General features: G+C 36.7%; 1 protein-coding gene across 1 annotated transcript in view; it reads left to right on the plus strand.

Moving 5' to 3' along the window:
• Window positions 1–409: 409 nt before the first annotated feature.
• LOC145676817 (uncharacterized) overlaps window positions 410–22043 on the plus strand; it is a 114744-nt gene continuing 93110 nt past the window's right edge. The window contains exons 1-3 of the mRNA XM_081747596.1: window positions 410–887; window positions 2839–3026; window positions 8364–8536. Coding sequence (XP_081603722.1) covers window positions 410–887; window positions 2839–3026; window positions 8364–8536 — 839 coding nt within the window. The remainder of the gene's footprint in view (window positions 888–2838; window positions 3027–8363; window positions 8537–22043) is intronic.

Genomic DNA, 22043 nt, shown 5'->3' on the forward strand with positions numbered 1-22043 from the left:
ATACTTTCTAAGGGTCCACTCACATGTACACTCAAGTCCAAAATTATTGTCGGATGTCTATAAATATGCTGTTGTAGTAATGTAATTTGATAACGAATTCGTCCGGTATTTCTTATAATGTGAGTATGTGTATAATCGGCAAAGACATGTATGTGGCAAATTTCATGTCAAAAGAGCAGTAAATAAAAACAATAGAACGAAAATAAAACTTTCTTGTCCATTCAGCAACATTTTGTTTTTCGTATTTATAATTCTTTTCCTATGAAATTTGCCACAAATATACATTTTTCGATTATACACATAGTATCAGTATTAAAAGTACCCTGCAAAATCATTATCAAATTATATTCTTACAAGAAGACAGTTATCGATATGCGACAATCATTTTGGACATGAGTGTACAGTTGTGATGGATAAAGTATGGTATGAAGAAAAACTTGGAGATCTGAAAGACGAGACGTATGAAGATGTGTCGGAAAAAGGACAAGAAGAAGAGATAAAGGAAAAGATTATAGAGGACTGCAAAAAGAAAGGGTTTAAAAGGTTAGTGAGAGAAGGAGGAAAGTTGCCTAGGATGAAAGGATTTCCAAAAATCCACAAAGAAGTAGTGAAGTTGAGACCGGTGCTTAACTGCAGGAACAATATGTTAGAACTATTGGAGAAAAAGCTTAAGAGGATAGCCGAGGCAGTGAGAGAAGGACAAGAAAGTAGGAGAGTAGAGAATACGCAAGAGGTTAGGGGGATGATAGATAAATTAGGAAGAAGAAATGAGAGCACAGTGTTATTTAGTCTGGATGTTAAGAGTATGTTCCCGAGCCTTAAGAGAGAAGAAATATTGAGAATAATAGAAGAGGAAATGGGTGAAAAGGGAATAGAAAACTGGGACAGTAAGAAGGTAAGAAAAAGGATTAGAGGCATTGTGGGAGAATGGATACTGTATAATCAGAGACAGGATTGTTAAAATGAAGGAAGGACTTAATATAGAATCTTGTTTGAGTCCAGTACTATCAGATATAATAATGAATCGATGGGAAAGGAGACGATAGAAAGAGGAGGAAAAAGACTGCTTCTTTTTGCCGTTATGTGGACGACTGTTTAAGAATATGGAAGGGAACGAAAACGCAGCTGGAGAAATTCGTAAGAGACGTGGAAAATGAAAAGAAAGGGATTAGACTAGAAAATGAAATAAAGTAAAGAAGGAGATAAACTATTTAGATATGAAAATAAAGAAGTCGAAAGGAGGAGAGTTTATTACATCCTGGTACCAAAAAGAGTTTGCAGCGGGAGTGTATTGCCACAAACGAAGTGATGTGGATGAGGGTACAAAGAATTTCATAAAAAGCATGGGAGAAAGAATAGGAAACCTAAACACAAATGAAGAACAGAGGAAAACAGATTTAAAGAAGTTCTGGACACAACTAAGGAGAAATGGATACAACGAAGAGGATAGGGTCACAAGAAACATAGCAAGAGAGAGAAAGAAAGAGGAAGAAGACAAGAACAACAAATTATTTGGAATAGAAATCCTAGGCAAAGAAGCAGAGAAGATAAAGAGAATGCTTCGGAAAGCAGGAATTAGGACGTACAGGAAAGGAAGAAGCAGAATAATTGAACTAGTAAGAAGAACCAAGAGAAAAGCAGTAGCGGACAAAGATCAAAGGGGAGTAATATATAGAGTAGGATGCGCGGAGTTTAACAAAATTTACAAAGGAAAAACAAAAAAAGAAGATGCAAGAAAGAATAAAACAGCACCAGGATGATGTAAGATTGAAAAGGGATAACAATGCGATATATAAGCATCAGAAAAAGACAAACCACAAGATAGGGTGGGAAGGAGCAGAGGTCATAGAAGTAGAGAACAGAACTTTGGTGAGAAAATGGAAGGAAGTCAGGGAGATTATGAGGGCAGGAGACAAGGTGATGAATTGGAACGCAGGATTCTCGATAAATAAAGAGTGGGAGAAGATTCTACTTAAAGAAGAAAAATAAAAAGGAAGAAGAAACAAAAAAATAAGGATAATTAGAGGAGAGAATGTATCCAGCGATAAAAGTAACTCAATTGGACACTTGTGCAGCTAAAAAGTGAAAGTGAAAGCCACACAAGTGTTACTTTTTAATGAAGGGGCGGAGCCTAATTAAAAGTTGATCTCCGGAGAGTGTATAAGTGATGAGCTCCTTCGTGGCTAAGTGGTTAGCGTACGCGCCTTTGGCGTGGGAGACCCGGGTTCAATTCCCGGTGGGAGCTCATGTGGTTCGGATTCCACGTTAATCAGTAGGTCCACGTCTCATATAGCCTCGCTGCTGAACGGGACGCTAAACTAAAATCAACTCAAGTGTATAAGTGATGATCAACTCCCAAGCAGCCAGAAGGAGTGGAAGTCTGATGAAGACACAGTTATTGTGTTGAAACTGTTACGTGATAGTGTGTTTTACATATTATCACATACCCGGGTTCGATTCCCGGCGGGAGCTCATGTGGTTCGGATTCCACGTTAATCAGTAGGTCCACATCTCATATAGCCTCGCTGCTGAAAGGGACGCTAAACAAAAATCAATCAATATTATCACATAGTCTTGCTCAATGTGTTATTGTGTATTAATCTAAAATAAATTTACCCTATCACTGATGCACATTACATTTTCCAACATTTTTTTCTTTTATGATCCTTTTTAAGTTTGGGCATTAGATTCTATGGCTAAGTAGATTCACATAAATACGATATAACAGATTTTAAACAAACGGATGGTGAATATTGTTCTTTTTCTTACTGAGTTAATATAAACAGACATGTTTCAGGAAATGACAAAGTGCTTGTTCATGATGTATTTTTGTTTCAGATGAACTTGGTGTGGCTTCTTCAAGCCGCGGTAACCAATCTTCATCTTATAGAGCCTACTTGAATATAATTGAGCAACCAGCCGAATACACACGGTTCAGGTATCGTTCCGAACTCAAGAATGGATCCCATGGATATCTTCAAGGTGCTAATAAACCAACAAAGGGAAAGTCATGCCCAAAAGTTCAGGTAAGTGGAGTTCTTTTGCACTGTTATTTTAACCTATTTATTGTTATCTACGGAATTTAACAATAGTTTTGAAGATGGTGAAAAATGTCACGCAGAAATTTCTATCTTTTTGAGGAAATATTCTTTCCCACTTTAGAAATTTTTTCAGCGGTTTAAAAACAAGTCCAACTTCTTACTGAAATTTATCAAGATTTACATCCTGGAAATTCTTGAATTACACGCAACGCAAATACATCATCATGTGTATGAGTTCTTGAGATTCTTCCCTTTCCTCCCACATTCTCATTCCGCGATTCTTTCATACATATTCACTTTCATTAATCATCCGTTTTCTCTAGCCTGCAGGACGTGATCGTCAACCGTAAAAATTTTTAACAAATATAACATAACGGTTATCATCTACTTGTTATTTGTACTAAATCTTCCTTATAATCTTAAGGAAACAAAACAAAACTATCGTAGAAGACAAAACATGTGCATTTTCTATTTGGCACAAAAATTCGTACTGTTACAAATGTAGAAATGTTAACTACGGAATCGCGGAAATATACAACAAATTACTTATTCTTTAACCTGTATTTCTAGACAGCGCTCCTCTGGATGCGACTGCAGTTTGACTGTTTGACGGAGGACCGAAGTTAGTTCTGTGTCTAGAGCAGTAGTGTCCAATTAATATGAGCCTGAAAGCCATAACCGTATTAACTAGTAAAGTGGAGGGCCGCAGCTAATAATAATAATAATAATAATAATAATAATAATAATAATAATAATAATAATAATAATAATAATAATAATAATAATAATAATAATAATAATAATAATAATGATGGTGGTGGTGGTGGTGGAGGAAAAGAAAAATATAAAACGGTATATAATTTGAAATATTATACAACTGTTCAATGTGACAAATAAGGGTGACTAGCAGTGTTTACAAGGGCTGGGATATCTACACCTATTCTTATTGGAGCCGCAGATGATGTAAAAGGGAAGAATCACCAAGGCAGCTTCTAAAGCGATTCTTCACAATTTTCATAGTGTAAAAAGCACTTTCACACAAATAAGTACTATCAAATTTTGACACTCTTTTCCGACCAAACACTAAGATTTAGGGAAAGGTGTTACCGTGGATTCCCGTCCCTTTTTATTGTACAGAATCGCTAAATGAATACCTTATTTCGAAAGAAGAGTGGAAACATTAAAAGAATGAATAAATATAAATAAAAATAGTATCAGTAGTAACAATCGTAAATCGTGAGAGCATTGTGGGCCACAGAAAATGGTTTGGCGGGCCGCCATTTGGACACCACTGGTCTAGAGTATTGAACGAGAAGAGTGCGCGCAACTTTTTTTTTAAACCAGCTATGATTGTACATTAAATTTCGATAATTACTGAGTCCTTTAACTTGCCGAAATATATAGATATTTATAAATTTTTACAAATCCTCAAAGTGACAGATCACAATTACTGAAGTTACAAGAAACAGTAATATACTTGATCAATATTTCTCAAAGTGTGGTCCACGGACAAGTTATCTTCGAGGTCTTCCCTTGTTGTTATCTTATATGGAACTCTGGTCCTAAGAAAAAAATCCAACTGAATTTGGTATTATATACAATACTTCAGAATCTCCAACAGACTTTAAAATGTTACATAAACAAGTGTGTTTCACTGTTTTTCGCAGGACTGACGTTTTATGAAATACAGTGTGTCCATAAATATACTGCCATACTTTAAAGTGGTATTACGTCCCTTTGGATAATCGTATTTAGATGAAATTGGTCACATTTGAAAGAAAAACTCAAATAGTTTTTACTGTATCCAGGGCCGTGCTGTGAGGGAAGCGACGGCCCCGAGCGCCGGAGTAAGGAGGCGAAAAATTCGGGAGAACAAGGGGCAAAAGAAAGGAAAAATTGGAATGTATGTATGGGGGGCGCCGTCGTATACTCTCGCCCCGGGCGCTGATTTTCCACGGCACGGCCCTGACTGTACCTCATAGCCATTGAATATGTGTTCCACGAGTAGCGATGCAGACATCAAGACGATATTCCCATTCACGCCACACACGCTCAAACGTATCTGATGAAATGGACAGGGTGGCATCAAAATCACGGTACCACTTCGAAATTGACTTGTGTGTAGGAGCCTGATGTTGAAACCTTCGCCTACAAGGACGTTGTACCTGCACCAGACTCTGCTTGCTGTGATATTCCAGAACACACTAACTTCATTCTTGTGGGGTCCCCCTAACTCCTTCATACAATACAACACAATGAAAGGAAATAAATTTATGTTAGCACATTACGGCATAACAGTACAGAAACATAAAATCGTCCCAAGTGACCTCCAGCAGAAACACCAACTGCCTGCTAAATATCCAACAGTGAACCCATATGGACTAATCACAAAGCAAACATGAGTAAATTTATTTTTTCTGTGTTCGATCCAGTCCATGATTAACATTTTTGCCCATTGTTGACAAGCACAAAATATTTGAGTTTTTTTTTTTTTCTTTCTTTCAAATGTGACCAATTTCATTTAAATATAATTATCCAAAGCGACGTAACAACGCTTTCAAATGTGATAATATTTTTATGGCCACACTGTATATTATCCTATCTACTCTCGTGAAATATTCTTGATAACCTTTCATTATTAAAAGAAACTGGCACTGTCTTCGTCTATTAATATAAACACAAAATAACGAAATATTAATTAGTAGCACCTTAACAGTTTAAGCAAACTGATATTAGCATCTGTATATTAAAACACTAAGTTTATATGTTTGTGGTCAAAGGTTTATATGTTTGTGGTTAAAGGTTTATATGTTTGTGGTTAAGAAAAGTGCATATGTTTGTGAACGTTTATATGTTTGTTGCCAATTCTTTTGGTAATAATATCTCAGAAACCACAAGCCTTAGAAGTAGTGTTGTAAATAGAAAAAAAAAAAAAAACGGTTTGTATTTTTTCAGAAATTACGTTTTTTTTAGAAAAAAACATTGCCTCTCGTTTTTTTTTTTTCAAATAGTCATTTGTAATGCATCTTATGTCTATTTAAGTATGAAGTTTTTTGATGTAGGTGTAATCACCGTAAAATGCAACATAAATTATACGCTAGATACTGATACGCTACAAATATTTTACAATTTACATGAATACCATACCTACTAACAATTCGGGTTTCAGCAGTTTTCATTAATATCAACTAAGAAATAAAAGTAGAAATGAAATTGTTTTTTCGTGACAGCAGGCCTTTAATAAGTACGAAAATAATGTCACGAACAGTATAAAATTCCAATAATTTGTCTAAAGGTAAAAACTAATACTAATTTGCCTAATAATATTTTTCTAAATGTCATATATAAATAATTTGTCGACCAGATATATATGATATGCAGAGCCGGCTCTACCATATATGCAACACGTGTATTTGCGTGGAGCGGCAAGCTTGGATGGTCCGGCAAAATCTGTGATAAGTATATTATTTAAATTAAATATTTCTTGTTGGAAACAGACTTTATGATGATGGTAGTTACATTTACTAAGCTGACCTTCTATTTGAATACTACATTCATAAATTATGTTTAGGTTGCATTAGTTTAAGGCCACATGGACAATGCTAAAGCAAATGGTCGAATAAATCCGAGCACAAATTGCTTGATTGTTGTCAAATGCAAGACTTCAGTTCTCGAATAGTAGTGAATAACTGTTCCATTTAGTAAGTTATCACAGTTTTGATATGAAACTAGTCTTGTTTTTGTCAGAAACAAGTTCCTTATCATTGAAAATAGAAACAAGTTTTTTTTTTTAAAAAAAATGTTAGAAGATATAGAAGAAAAATCAAGAAATAAAGATAAAAGAGCTAGTTGCACTGGAATTGCAAACTGATACATTGAGATAAAGTTCAATAGTGAATTCTATAAAAAGGATTACCATCTTTCCTCTGCAGGTGTGTTTGCTTTATCTCTCACTAACATAATAGATTAATATTTAAAGAAAAAAAAACAGACACAACGGGATTGCATTTTTAGTAAGTATTTTAGCCTTTCTGAGTGCGACTGCACTTACCCTCACCTTTGTTGTTCATGCTGGAGTACCATACTTAAAATCATGACTCTTAAGATTTGTTCTTTCTGGAGAAAGGGGGAGGTGGCAAATTATGCCATTGCACGAGGCGACAAATTGACTAGGACCGGCCCTGATGATATGTATATAAAAGACATGAATATAGGATGACTCAATTTGAAGTAATGCAGGGTGTTTCAAAATTAATATTAGGGTTTTGAAACTTTGTAGTATCTATTACAATTAACTTACAATTATAAATATTATATCAAATGAAAGAGCAACTCAAACAGTTTTGTACGCACGCATGTACATGCATTGTTTCTTCTGTCTGCCGTTAGAAAGAGCAAGCAGAAAAGATGTAGACTAGAGAGCAGAAAGTTTTTTGTGTTTTAATAAAGACTGAATCTGTACAGTGCAACCGTCTGTGTGGAGAATATTACGGAGACGCTTGCAACTACGTCTTTATCTTTTGCAGTTGCTACAGGTCTAAAGCCTACAGACTACGGTTTACGTGCGAATTTCGCAAGTGAAATATTCATGCATAACAATGAAGATTTTCTGGATCGTGTCGTCTTCAGTGATAAATCGACCTATCACCTAAGAGCTAATGTGAACACTCATAATGTTTGCATCTGGCCGTCAGCAAATCCTCAGGAAATGGCCAGATGATAATGAAAAACGAAGGATAACCATTTCTTCAGTCTAAGATGAATCTTTATTATTTCGTGTGTTTTACCCAATTAACAGCATATATCACTGTCATTATAATTCATTTTGTATGTAATGTATTTGCTTATTACATACTCCATGCAAAAAGAAAGAAAACACTGATCATACATAAATTAGAAACTCCAACCGGATCTTGCAAACGCTGCGAGATACTGAAAAAATTATATTCTTCCCTTTATGATACCCCTTGCCGATTTTTATGAACACCTCCTTCACTTGTGTGTGTGTAAAGGGACATGTACATATGATGTGAGGAATGACAAGAAGATTCATGCTCATATGTGAATGATGCTCTGTGTATAGAGCACAGGTTCAGCTAGAGTTCTTAAAAAAAGATGCTTTTGAAGGGGGACAAGAGTAATGTTTGTGCAACATTCCGATCAATAAAAGTGGTTCTCACTTAAAAAATGTTTGAGAAATACGAGTATTATAATAAGACACAGTACAACATTACTGAGTTTATAGGCTGTATGCTTATTCATTCATTTTATTGATTGTCTTTTGTCTTTCTTTCTTGCTTTATTTAATTCACTTGCTTGCAGTTAATTGGGTACAATGTGCCTACAGCTACAGTGGATGTAGTCATAAGATGTTCTCTATGGACAACCGATCGTGATATAGCGAAGCGAGTTCCTCACATGAACATCCTTCTCCATAAGAAGGAGGAAACACGATTTATAGAAGTTCCAGTTGATCCACCGGATTTCGTAGCTAAGTATGTACAAGTATTTATACTTCTTTCTTAATAGTTCAAGCGTGTTCATAAATACATACTACGTTTGCAGTCAGTTAATCGTGAGGTTGTTTCCACAACAATTACTATCAACTATATAGCATACAATAATGATAAATGTTCAAATATATATATATATATATATATATATATATATATATATATATATATATATATATATATATATATATAAGGGTGATTCAGAAAGTAATGCCTCCAAGGTGATACGAGGGCTATCCAGAAAGTAGATTACGTTTTCGTCTGTGTCCGCTAGGGGCGGGGCTAGCGCGGCCATCTTGGGGTCAGAGCGTTGCGCAGCTCAGTCGGCAGCTAGCCGTGCTAATGAGAGGTTCGTGCTGTGCTCCGTTAAGATACTGTGACGGTTTGAAATGTCTGCGTTAATTGAAAATCCCGCGAGCTGCGAGGTGCGTGCAGTAATAAGGTTTCTGACAGCAAAAAACTGTAAACCGATAGAAATCTATCGGCAGCTGTGTGAAGTGTATGGGGACAACATTATCACTGAAGGTGGAGTGCGACAGTGGGTCATAAGATTTAAAAATGGCCGAACCAATGTTCACGACGAAGATCGAAGTGGGAGACCCACCAAAGTGACTGCCGAACTTGTCGAAAAAGTCGATGTTAAAGTCCGTGAAAATCGAAAGTTCACAATAACGGAACTTTCTTTGAGTTTTCCACAAATTTCGCGAACTTTGTTGCACGAAATCATCAGCGAAAAGCTTGGTTACCACAAGTTTTGTGCAAGATGGATTCCAAAACTCTTGACAGAGGACCACAAAAATCAGCGAATGGCTGCAGCGTTGCACTTTTTGGACGCCTACAATAAGGATGGTGACTCTTTACTCGATCGCATCGTTACTGGTGACGAAACATGGGTGAAACACGTGAACTGTGAAACGAAATTGCAATCAATGCAGTGGGGGCACACAGGTTCTCCCCAAAAACCCAAGAAATGCATGCAAACAATGTCGGCAAGGAAGATGATGACGACTGTTTTTTGGGACAGAAAAGGTGTGATTTTGGTGGACTTCCTGGAAAGAGGCACTACAATAAACGCTCAAAGGTATTGCCAAACTCTGCAAAACCTCAGAAGAGCAATTCAAAACAAGCGCAGAGGAATGTTGAGCTCTAAGATCTTGTTGATTCACGACAACGCCCGGCCCCACACGGCAAATGTCACGCGTGAAGTTCTTGAATCTTTTCAGTGGGAGTTGTTTCCTCATCCGCCGTACAGTCCCGACCTGGCACCGAGCGACTTCCACCTATTCCCAGCAATGAAGAAGTGGCTGGCTATGCAGCGTTTTGATGACGACGAACAGCTGCAAGAAGAGGTAACGAAGTGGTTGAAGTCGCAGGCGGCCGAATTTTTCGACGAAGGAATTTCCAAGCTCGTACATCGCTACGATAAATGCCTTAATTTGAATGGTGACTATGTCGAAAAGTAGTATTTGTGTGTGGCTTTCATCTGTATATAATAAAATTTGTTTCCTATACTTTGTTGATTTTTTATTCCAAAACGTAATCTACTTTCTGGATAGCCCTCGTATCTTTATTTGTGTGTGACAGATAACACCGATACAGGTATCAGCGGAAAGCTTGCAATGTTAGCTACAAATGGTGGCATCATTTTCCAACATACTCCCCATAATGGGCAACACAAAATAAGTTTTGTCATGCCGTCGGTGAAGACTTGTGGTGGCTGCTGGCCAAATCATTTCCGAAGTGCTGATTCCACCTTCGCGTCACAACTGTAGCGTTCGCGTTTAAGGTGATCCTTAAGTTTGGGGAAGATCCAAAACTCACAGGGTGCAAGATCCGGACTATAGGCAGTATGAGGCAGAATGTCAAAACACTTTGCAAGCACATGAGACAACTTTGAATTTTTTTGGCAGAGGAGAGGACGTGTGGCGGTACTCCATCGACTGGAGCTTTGTTTCCAGGTCATAATTGTGTATCCGCGTCTTGTAACTGGTGATGAACGTTCCTGGGTGCACAACCTTCCGCAATCAAAATTTCATTGACAGCCCACTGTTTCAACCGGATGCCACCACTGGATGCCATGGATTGCTCCATTACTCTGGATCGAGAAGAGATAGGAAGGTGAAACAAGTGACATTCTATAGCTTAAACGTCAGTGTATTAATGATTAACAGGGATTGCTCCATTACTCTGGAACGAGAAGAGATAGGAAGGTGAAACAAGTGACATTTTATAGCTTAAACATCAGTGTATTAATGATTAACAGGGATTGCTCAACTCTGGAACAAGAAGAGATAGGAAGGTGAAACAACTGACATTCTATAGCTTAAACGTCAGTGTATTAATGATTAACAGGGATTGCTCAACTCTGGAACAAGAAGAGATAGGAAGGTGAAACAACTGACATTCTATAGCTTAAACGTCAGTGTATTAATGATTAACAGGGATTGCTCAACTCTGGAACAAGAAGAGATAGGAAGGTGAAACAACTGACATTCTATAGCTTAAACATCAGTGTATTAATGATTAACAGGGATTGCTCAACTCTGGAACAAGAAGAGATAGGAAGGTGAAACAACTGACATTCTATAGCTTAAACATCAGTGTATTAATGATTAACAGGGATTGCTCAACTCTGGAACAAGAAGAGATAGGAAGGTGAAACAACTGACATTCTATAGCTTAAACATCAGTGTATTAATGATTAACAGGGATTGCTCCATTACTCTGGAACGAGAAGAGATAGGAAGGTGAAACAAGTGACATTTTATAGCTTAAACATCAGTGTATTAATGATTAACAGGGATTGCTCAACTCTGGAACAAGAAGAGATAGGAAGGTGAAACAACTGACATTCTATAGCTTAAACGTCAGTGTATTAATGATTAACAGGGATTGCTCAACTCTGGAACAAGAAGAGATAGGAAGGTGAAACAACTGACATTCTATAGCTTAAACGTCAGTGTATTAATGATTAACAGGGATTGCTCAACTCTGGAACAAGAAGAGATAGGAAGGTGAAACAACTGACATTCTATAGCTTAAACGTCAGTGTATTAATGATTAACAGGGATTGCTCAACTCTGGAACAAGAAGAGATAGGAAGGTGAAACAACTGACATTCTATAGCTTAAACGTCAGTGTATTAATGATTAACAGGGATTGCTCAACTCTGGAACAAGAAGAGATAGGAAGGTGAAACAACTGACATTCTATAGCTTAAACGTCAGTGTATTAATGATTAACAGGGATTGCTCAACTCTGGAACAAGAAGAGATAGGAAGGTGAAACAACTGACATTCTATAGCTTAAACGTCAGTGTATTAATGATTAACAGGGATTGCTCAACTCTGGAACAAGAAGAGATAGGAAGGTGAAACAACTGACATTCTATAGCTTAAACGTCAGTGTATTAATGATTAACAGGGATTGCTCAACTCTGGAACAAGAAGAGATAGGAAGGTGAAACAACTGACATTCTATAGCTTAAACGTCAGTGTATTAATGATTAACAGGGATTGCTCAACTCTGGAACAAGAAGAGATAGGAAGGTGAAACAACTGACATTCTATAGCTTAAACGTCAGTGTATTAATGATTAACAGGGATTGTTCCATTACTCTGGAACGAGAAGAGATAGGAAGGTGAAACAACTGACATTCTATAGCTTAAACGTCAGTGTATTAATGATTAATAGGGATTGCTCAACTCTGGAACAAGAAGAGATAGGAAGGTGAAACAACTGACATTCTATAGCTTAAACGTCAGTGTATTAATGATTAACAGGGATTGCTCAACTCTGGAACAAGAAGAGATAGGAAGGTGAAACAACTGACATTCTATAGCTTAAACGTCAGTGTATTAATGATTAACAGGGATTGCTCAACTCTGGAACAAGAAGAGATAGGAAGGTGAAACTAGTGACATTCTATAGCTTAAACATCAGTGTATTAATGATTAACAGGGATTGCTCAACTCTGGAACAAGAAGAGATAGGAAGGTGAAACAACTGACATTCTATAGCTTAAACGTCAGTGTATTAATGATTAACAGGGATTGCTCAACTCTGGAACAAGAAGAGATAGGAAGGTGAAACAACTGACATTCTATAGCTTAAACGTCAGTGTATTAATGATTAACAGGGATTGCTCAACTCTGGAACAAGAAGAGATAGGAAGGTGAAACAACTGACATTCTATAGCTTAAACGTCAGTGTATTAATGATTAACAGGGATTGCTCAGCTCTGGAACAAGAAGAGATAGGAAGGTGAAACAACTGACATTCTATAGCTTAAACGTCAGTGTATTAATGATTAACAGGGATTGTTCCATTACTCTGGAACAAGAAGAGATAGGAAGGTGAAACAACTGACATTCTATAGCTTAAACGTCAGTGTATTAATGATTAACAGGGATTGCTCAACTCTGGAACAAGAAGAGATAGGAAGGTGAAACAACTGACATTCTATAGCTTAAACGTCAGTGTATTAATGATTAACAGGGATTGCTCAACTCTGGAACAAGAAGAGATAGGAAGGTGAAACAACTGACATTCTATAGCTTAAACGTCAGTGTATTAATGATTAACAGGGATTGCTCAACTCTGGAACAAGAAGAGATAGGAAGGTGAAACAACTGACATTCTATAGCTTAAACGTCAGTGTATTAATGATTAACAGGGATTGCTCAACTCTGGAACAAGAAGAGATAGGAAGGTGAAACAAGTGACATTCTATAGCTTAAACATCAGTGTATTAATGATTAACAGGGATTGTTCCATTACTCTGGAATGAGAAGAGAGAGGAAGGTGAAACAACTGACATTCTATAGCTTAAACGTCAGTGTATTAATGATTAACAGGAATTGCTCAACTCTGGAACAAGAAGAGATAGGAAGGTGAAACAACTGACATTCTATAGCTTAAACGTCAGTGTATTAATGATTAACAGGGATTGTTCCATTACTCTGGAACAAGAAGAGATAGGAAGGTGAAACAACTGACATTCTATAGCTTAAACATCAGTGTATTAATGATTAACAGGGATTGCTCAACTCTGGAACAAGAAGAGATAGGAAGGTGAAACAACTGACATTCTATAGCTTAAACGTCAGTGTATTAATGATTAACAGGGATTGCTCAACTCTGGAACAAGAAGAGATAGGAAGGTGAAACAACTGACATTCTATAGCTTAAACATCAGTGTATTAATGATTAACAGGGATTGCTCAACTCTGGAACAAGAAGAGATAGGAAGGTGAAACAACTGACATTCTATAGCTTAAACGTCAGTGTATTAATGATTAACAGGGATTGCTCAACTCTGGAACAAGAAGAGATAGGAAGGTGAAAAAACTGACATTCTATAGCTTAAACATCAGTGTATTAATGATTAACAGGGATTGCTCAACTCTGGAACAAGAAGAGATAGGAAGGTGAAACAACTGACATTCTATAGCTTAAACATCAGTGTATTAATGATTAACAGGGATTGCTCAACTCTGGAACAAGAAGAGATAGGAAGGTGAAACAACTGACATTCTATAGCTTAAACATCAGTGTATTAATGATTAACAGGGATTGCTCAACTCTGGAACAAGAAGAGATAGGAAGGTGAAACAAGTGACATTCTATAGCTTAAACATCAGTGTATTAATGATTAACAGGGATTGTTCCATTACTCTGGAACAAGAAGAGATAGGAAGGTGAAACAACTGACATTCTATAGCTTAAACGTCAGTGTATTAATGATTAACAGGGATTGCTCAACTCTGGAACAAGAAGAGATAGGAAGGTGAAACAACTGACATTCTATAGCTTAAACATCAGTGTATTAATGATTAACAGGGATTGCTCAACTCTGGAACAAGAAGAGATAGGAAGGTGAAACAACTGACATTCTATAGCTTAAACGTCAGTGTATTAATGATTAACAGGGATTGCTCAACTCTGGAACAAGAAGAGATAGGAAGGTGAAACAACTGACATTCTATAGCTTAAACATCAGTGTATTAATGATTAACAGGGATTGCTCAACTCTGGAACAAGAAGATATTTGAAGGTGAAACAAGTGACATTCTATAGCTTAAACGTCAGTGTATTAATGATTAACAGGGATTGCTCAACTCTGGAACAAGAAGAGATAGGAAGGTGAAACAACTGACATTCTATAGCTTAAACGTCAGTGTATTAATGATTAACAGGGATTGCTCAACTCTGGAACAAGAAGAGATAGGAAGGTGAAACAACTGACATTCTATAGCTTAAACATCAGTGTATTAATGATTAACAGGGATTGCTCAACTCTGGAACAAGAAGAGATAGGAAGGTGAAACAACTGACATTCTATAGCTTAAACGTCAGTGTATTAATGATTAACAGGGATTGCTCAACTCTGGAACAAGAAGAGATAGGAAGGTGAAACAACTGACATTCTATAGCTTAAACGTCAGTGTATTAATGATTAACAGGGATTGCTCAGCTCTGGATCAAGAAGAGATAGGAAGGTGAAACAACTGACATTCTATAGCTTAAACGTCAGTGTATTAATGATTAACAGGGATTGCTCAACTCTGGAACAAGAAGAGATAGGAAGGTGAAACAAGTGACATTCTATAGCTTAAACATCAGTGTATTAATGATTAACAGGGATTGTTCCATTACTCTGGAATGAGAAGAGATAGGAAGGTGAAACAACTGACATTCTATAGCTTAAACGTCAGTGTATTAATGATTAACAGGGATTGCTCAACTCTGGAACAAGAAGAGATAGGAAGGTGAAACAACTGACATTCTATAGCTTAAACGTCAGTGTATTAATGATTAACAGGGATTGCTCAACTCTGGAACAAGAAGAGATAGGAAGGTGAAACAACTGACATTCTATAGCTTAAACGTCAGTGTATTAATGATTAACAGGGATTGCTCAACTCTGGAACAAGAAGAGATAGGAAGGTGAAACAAGTGACATTCTATAGCTTAAACATCAGTGTATTAATGATTAACAGGGATTGTTCCATTACTCTGGAATGAGAAGAGATAGGAAGGTGAAACAACTGACATTCTATAGCTTAAACGTCAGTGTATTAATGATTAACAGGGATTGCTCAACTCTGGAACAAGAAGAGATAGGAAGGTGAAACAACTGACATTCTATAGCTTAAACGTCAGTGTATTAATGATTAACAGGGATTGCTCAACTCTGGAACAAGAAGAGATAGGAAGGTGAAACAACTGACATTCTATAGCTTAAACATCAGTGTATTAATGATTAACAGGGATTGCTCAACTCTGGAACAAGAAGAGATAGGAAGGTGAAACAACTGACATTCTATAGCTTAAACGTCAGTGTATTAATGATTAACAGGGATTGCTCAACTCTGGAACAAGAAGAGATAGGAAGGTGAAACAACTGACATTCTATAGCTTAAACATCAGTGTATTAATGATTAACAGGGATTGTTCCATTACTCTGGAATGAGAAGAGATAGGAAGGTGAAACAACTGACATTCTATAGCTTAAACGTCAGTGTATTAATGATTAACAGGGATTGCTCAACTCTGGAACAAGAAGAGATAGGAAGGTGAAACAAGTGACATTCTATAGCTTAAACATCAGTGTATTAATGATTAACAGGGATTGTTCCATTACTCTGGAATGAGAAGAGATAGGAAGGTGAAACAACTGACATTCTATAGCTTAAACGTCAGTGTATTAATGATTAACAGGGATTGCTCAACTCTGGAACAAGAAGAGATAGGAAGGTGAAACAACTGACATTCTATAGCTTAAACATCAGTGTATTAATGATTAACAGGGATTGTTCCATTACTCTGGAATGAGAAGAGATAGGAAGGTGAAACAACTGACATTCTATAGCTTAAACGTCAGTGTATTAATGATTAACAGGGATTGCTCAACTCTGGAACAAGAAGAGATAGGAAGGTGAAACAAGTGACATTCTATAGCTTAAACGTCAGTGTATTAATGATTAACAGGGATTGCTCAACTCTGGAACAAGAAGAGATAGGAAGGTGAAACAAGTGACATTCTATAGCTTAAACATCAGTGTATTAATGATTAACAGGGATTGTTCCATTACTCTGGAATGAGAAGAGATAGGAAGGTGAAACAACTGACATTCTATAGCTTAAACGTCAGTGTATTAATGATTAACAGGGATTGCTCAACTCTGGAACAAGAAGAGATAGGAAGGTGAAACAACTGACATTCTATAGCTTAAACGTCAGTGTATTAATGATTAACAGGGATTGCTCAACTCTGGAACAAGAAGAGATAGGAAGGTGAAACAAGTGACATTCTATAGCTTAAACATCAGTGTATTAATGATTAACAGGGATTGTTCCATTACTCTGGAATGAGAAGAGAGAGGAAGGTGAAACAAGTGATATTCTGTTGCGTAAACATCAGTGTATTAATGATTAACAGGGATTGCTCCATTACTCTGGAATGAGAAGAGATAGGAATGTGAAACAACTGACATTCTATAGCTTAAACGTCAGTGTATTAATGATTAACAGGGATTGCTCAACTCTGGAACAAGAAGAGATAGGAAGGTGAAACAAGTGACATTCTATAGCTTAAACATCAGTGTATTAATGATTAACAGGGATTGTTCCATTACTCTGGAATGAGAAGAGAGAGGAAGGTGAAACAAGTGATATTCTATAGCTTAAACGTCAGTGTATTAATGATTAACAGGGATTGCTCAACTCTGGAACAAGAAGAGATAGGAAGGTGAAACAAGTGACATTCTATAGCTTAAACATCAGTGTATTAATGATTAACAGGGATTGCTCAACTCTGGAACAAGAAGAGATAGGAAGGTGAAACAACTGACATTCTATAGCTTAAACATCAGTGTATTAATGATTAACAGGGATTGCTCAACTCTGGAACAAGAAGAGATAGGAAGGTGAAACAACTGACATTCTATAGCTTAAACGTCAGTGTATTAATGATTAACAGGGATTGCTCAACTCTGGAACAAGAAGAGATAGGAAGGTGAAACAACTGACATTCTATAGCTTAAACGTCAGTGTATTAATGATTAACAGGGATTGCTCAACTCTGGAACAAGAAGAGATAGGAAGGTGAAACAACTGACATTCTATAGCTTAAACGTCAGTGTATTAATGATTAACAGGGATTGCTCAACTCTGGAACAAGAAGAGATAGGAAGGTGAAACAACTGACATTCTATAGCTTAAACATCAGTGTATTAATGATTAACAGGGATTGCTCAACTCTGGAACAAGAAGAGATAGGAAGGTGAAACAACTGACATTCTATAGCTTAAACGTCTGTGTATTAATGATTAACAGGGATTGCTCAACTCTGGAACAAGAAGAGATAGGAAGGTGAAACAACTGACATTCTATAGCTTAAACGTCAGTGTATTAATGATTAACAGGGATTGCTCAACTCTGGAACAAGAAGAGATAGGAAGGTGAAACAACTGACATTCTATAGCTTAAACGTCAGTGTATTAATGATTAACAGGGATTGCTCAACTCTGGAACAAGAAGAGATAGGAAGGTGAAACAACTGACATTCTATAGCTTAAACGTCAGTGTATTAATGATTAACAGGGATTGCTCAACTCTGGAACAAGAAGAGATAGGAAGGTGAAACAACTGACATTCTATAGCTTAAACGTCAGTGTATTAATGATTAACAGGGATTGCTCAACTCTGGAACAAGAAGAGATAGGAAGGTGAAACAACTGACATTCTATAGCTTAAACATCAGTGTATTAATGATTAACAGGGATTGTTCCATTACTCTGGAATGAGAAGAGATAGGAAGGTGAAACAACTGACATTCTATAGCTTAAACGTCAGTGTATTAATGATTAACAGGGATTGCTCAACTCTGGAACAAGAAGAGATAGGAAGGTAAAACAAGTGACATTCTATAGCTTAAACGTCAGTGTATTAATGATTAACAGGGATTGTTCCATTACTCTGGAATGAGAAAAGATAGGAAGGTGAAACAACTGACATTCTATAGCTTAAACGTCAGTGTATTAATGATTAACAGGGATTGTTCCATTACTCTGGAATGAGAAGAGATAGGAAGGTGAAACAACTGACATTCTATAGCTTAAACATCAGTGTATTAATGATTAACAGGGCTTGCTCAACTCTGGAACAAGAAGAGATAGGAAGGTGAAACAACTGACATTCTATAGCTTAAACGTCAGTGTATTAATGATTAACAGGGATTGCTCAACTCTGGAACAAGAAGAGATAGGAAGGTGAAACAAGTGACATTCTATAGCTTAAACATCAGTGTATTAATGATTAACAGGGATTGTTCCATTACTCTGGAATGAGAAGAGATAGGAAGGTGAAACAACTGACATTCTATAGCTTAAACATCAGTGTATTAATGATTAACAGGGATTGCTCAACTCTGGAACAAGAAGAGATAGGAAGGTGAAACAACTGACATTCTATAGCTTAAACGTCAGTGTATTAATGATTAACAGGGATTGCTCAACTCTGGAACAAGAAGAGATAGGAAGGTGAAACAACTGACATTCTATAGCTTAAACATCAGTGTATTAATGATTAACAGGGATTGCTCAACTCTGGAACAAGAAGAGATAGGAAGGTGAAACAACTGACATTCTATAGCTTAAACGTCAGTGTATTAATGATTAACAGGGATTGCTCAACTCTGGAACAAGAAGAGATAGGAAGGTGAAACAACTGACATTCTATAGCTTAAACGTCAGTGTATTAATGATTAACAGGGATTGCTCAACTCTGGAACAAGAAGAGATAGGAAGGTGAAACAACTGACATTCTATAGCTTAAACGTCAGTGTATTAATGATTAACAGGGATTGCTCAACTCTGGAACAAGAAGAGATAGGAAGGTGAAACAACTGACATTCTATAGCTTAAACATCAGTGTATTAATGATTAACAGGGATTGTTCCATTACTCTGGAATGAGAAGAGATAGGAAGGTGAAACAACTGACATTCTATAGCTTAAACGTCAGTGTATTAATGATTAACAGGGATTGCTCAACTCTGGAACAAGAAGAGATAGGAAGGTAAAACAAGTGACATTCTATAGCTTAAACGTCAGTGTATTAATGATTAACAGGGATTGTTCCATTACTCTGGAATGAGAAGAGATAGGAAGGTGAAACAACTGACATTCTATAGCTTAAACATCAGTGTATTAATGATTAACAGGGATTGTTCCATTACTCTGGAATGAGAAGAGATAGGAAGGTGAAACAACTGACATTCTATAGCTTAAACGTCAGTGTATTAATGATTAACAGGGATTGCTCAACTCTGGAACAAGAAGAGATAGGAAGGTGAAACAAGTGACATTCTATAGCTTAAACATCAGTGTATTAATGATTAACAGGGATTGTTCCATTACTCTGGAATGAGAAGAGATAGGAAGGTGAAACAACTGACATTCTATAGCTTAAACGTCAGTGTATTAATGATTAACAGGGATTGCTCAACTCTGGAACAAGAAGAGATAGGAAGGTGAAACAAGTGACATTCTATAGCTTAAACATCAGTGTATTAATGATTAACAGGGATTGTTCCATTACTCTGGAATGAGAAGAGATAGGAAGGTGAAACAACTGACATTCTATAGCTTAAACGTCAGTGTATTAATGATTAACAGGGATTGCTCAACTCTGGAACAAGAAGAGATAGGAAGGTGAAACAAGTGACATTCTATAGCTTAAACGTCAGTGTATTAATGATTAACAGGGATTGCTCAACTCTGGAACAAGAAGAGATAGGAAGGTGAAACAAGTGACATTCTATAGCTTAAACATCAGTGTATTAATGATTAACAGGGATTGTTCCATTACTCTGGAATGAGAAGAGATAGGAAGGTGAAACAACTGACATTCTATAGCTTAAACGTCAGTGTATTAATGATTAACAGGGATTGCTCAACTCTGGAACAAGAAGAGATAGGAAGGTGAAACAACTGACATTCTATAGCTTAAACGTCAGTGTATTAATGATTAACAGGGATTGCTCAACTCTGGAACAAGAAGAGATAGGAAGGTGAAACAAGTGACATTCTATAGCTTAAACATCAGTGTATTAATGATTAACAGGGATTGTTCCATTACTCTGGAATGAGAAGAGAGAGGAAGGTGAAACAAGTGATATTCTGTTGCGTAAACATCAGTGTATTAATGATTAACAGGGATTGCTCCATTACTCTGGAATGAGAAGAGATAGGAATGTGAAACAACTGACATTCTATAGCTTAAACGTCAGTGTATTAATGATTAACAGGGATTGCTCCATTACTAAGAGAGAGGAAGGTGAAACAAGTGATATTCTTTTACGTAAACATCAGTGTATTAATGATTAACAGGGATTGCTCCATTACTCTGGAATGAGAAGAGATAGGAATATGAAACAACTGATTCTATAGCTTAAACGTCAGTGTATTAATGATTAACAGGGATTGCTCAACTCTGGAACAAGAAGAGATAGGAAGGTGAAACAACTGACATTCTATAGCTTAAACGTCAGTGTATTAATGATTAACAGGGATTGCTCAACTCTGGAACAAGAAGAGATAGGAATGTGAAACAAGTGATATTCTATAGCTTAAACATCAGTGTATTAATGGTTAACAGGGATTGCTCCATTACTCTGAAATGAGAAGAGATAGGAAGGTGAAACAAGTGACATTCTGTTGCGTAAACATCAGTGTATTAATGATTAACAGAGATTGCTCCATTACTCTGAAATGAGAAGAGAGAGGAAGGTGAAACAAGTGATATTCTATAGCTTAAACATCAGTGTATTAATGGTTAACAGGGATTGCTCCATTACTCTGGAATGGGAGGAGAGAGGAAGGTGAAACAAGTGATATTCTGTTGCGTAAACATCAAATTATTAATTAACAGAGATTGCTCCATTACTCTGGATCGAGAAGAGATAAGAAGGGGAAACAAGTGATATTCTATAGCTCAAACATCTGTGTATTAATGATAAACACTTCAAAATGTTTGCAGTAATCCTGGCCAAGTAGTGGGCTTGGAGGCATTAGTTTCTGAATCTGAATAAGACGTTAATTATTTCCTAGTGATAGAATCAAAGGAAGTGATACGGTCAGCGTCATGCTTTGGTCACCTTTTTCTCCCCCTCTTTCCCGCTCTCCGCCAATTTTCACAGACCTATTTGACAGAAGCTGAGTGAACCCCTAAACCGTAAAAGTAAATCCCCATATTGTATATCGTGTAACTTCTTTTGTAAACATTATTTACTATCAGTGGTGTTATTCTAATTTTTTTAACAACCGGTTCTGTGGAGAGAGAGAGAGAGAGAGAGTGAGAGTGTGTGAGTGAGTGAGTGAGTGTGTGTGTAGATGGATAGGTAGATAGATAGATATCTCTCTTAAGAAACATACCGTACAAATAAACAAAAGTAAATATTTTACCCGATATTACAAGTGACAAGT

Source organism: Thermobia domestica, unplaced genomic scaffold (assembly GCF_964235325.1).
Source record: "Thermobia domestica unplaced genomic scaffold, izTheDome1.hap1.1 HAP1_SCAFFOLD_388, whole genome shotgun sequence".
In the NCBI taxonomy this organism is placed as follows: Eukaryota; Metazoa; Arthropoda; class Insecta; order Zygentoma; family Lepismatidae; genus Thermobia; species Thermobia domestica.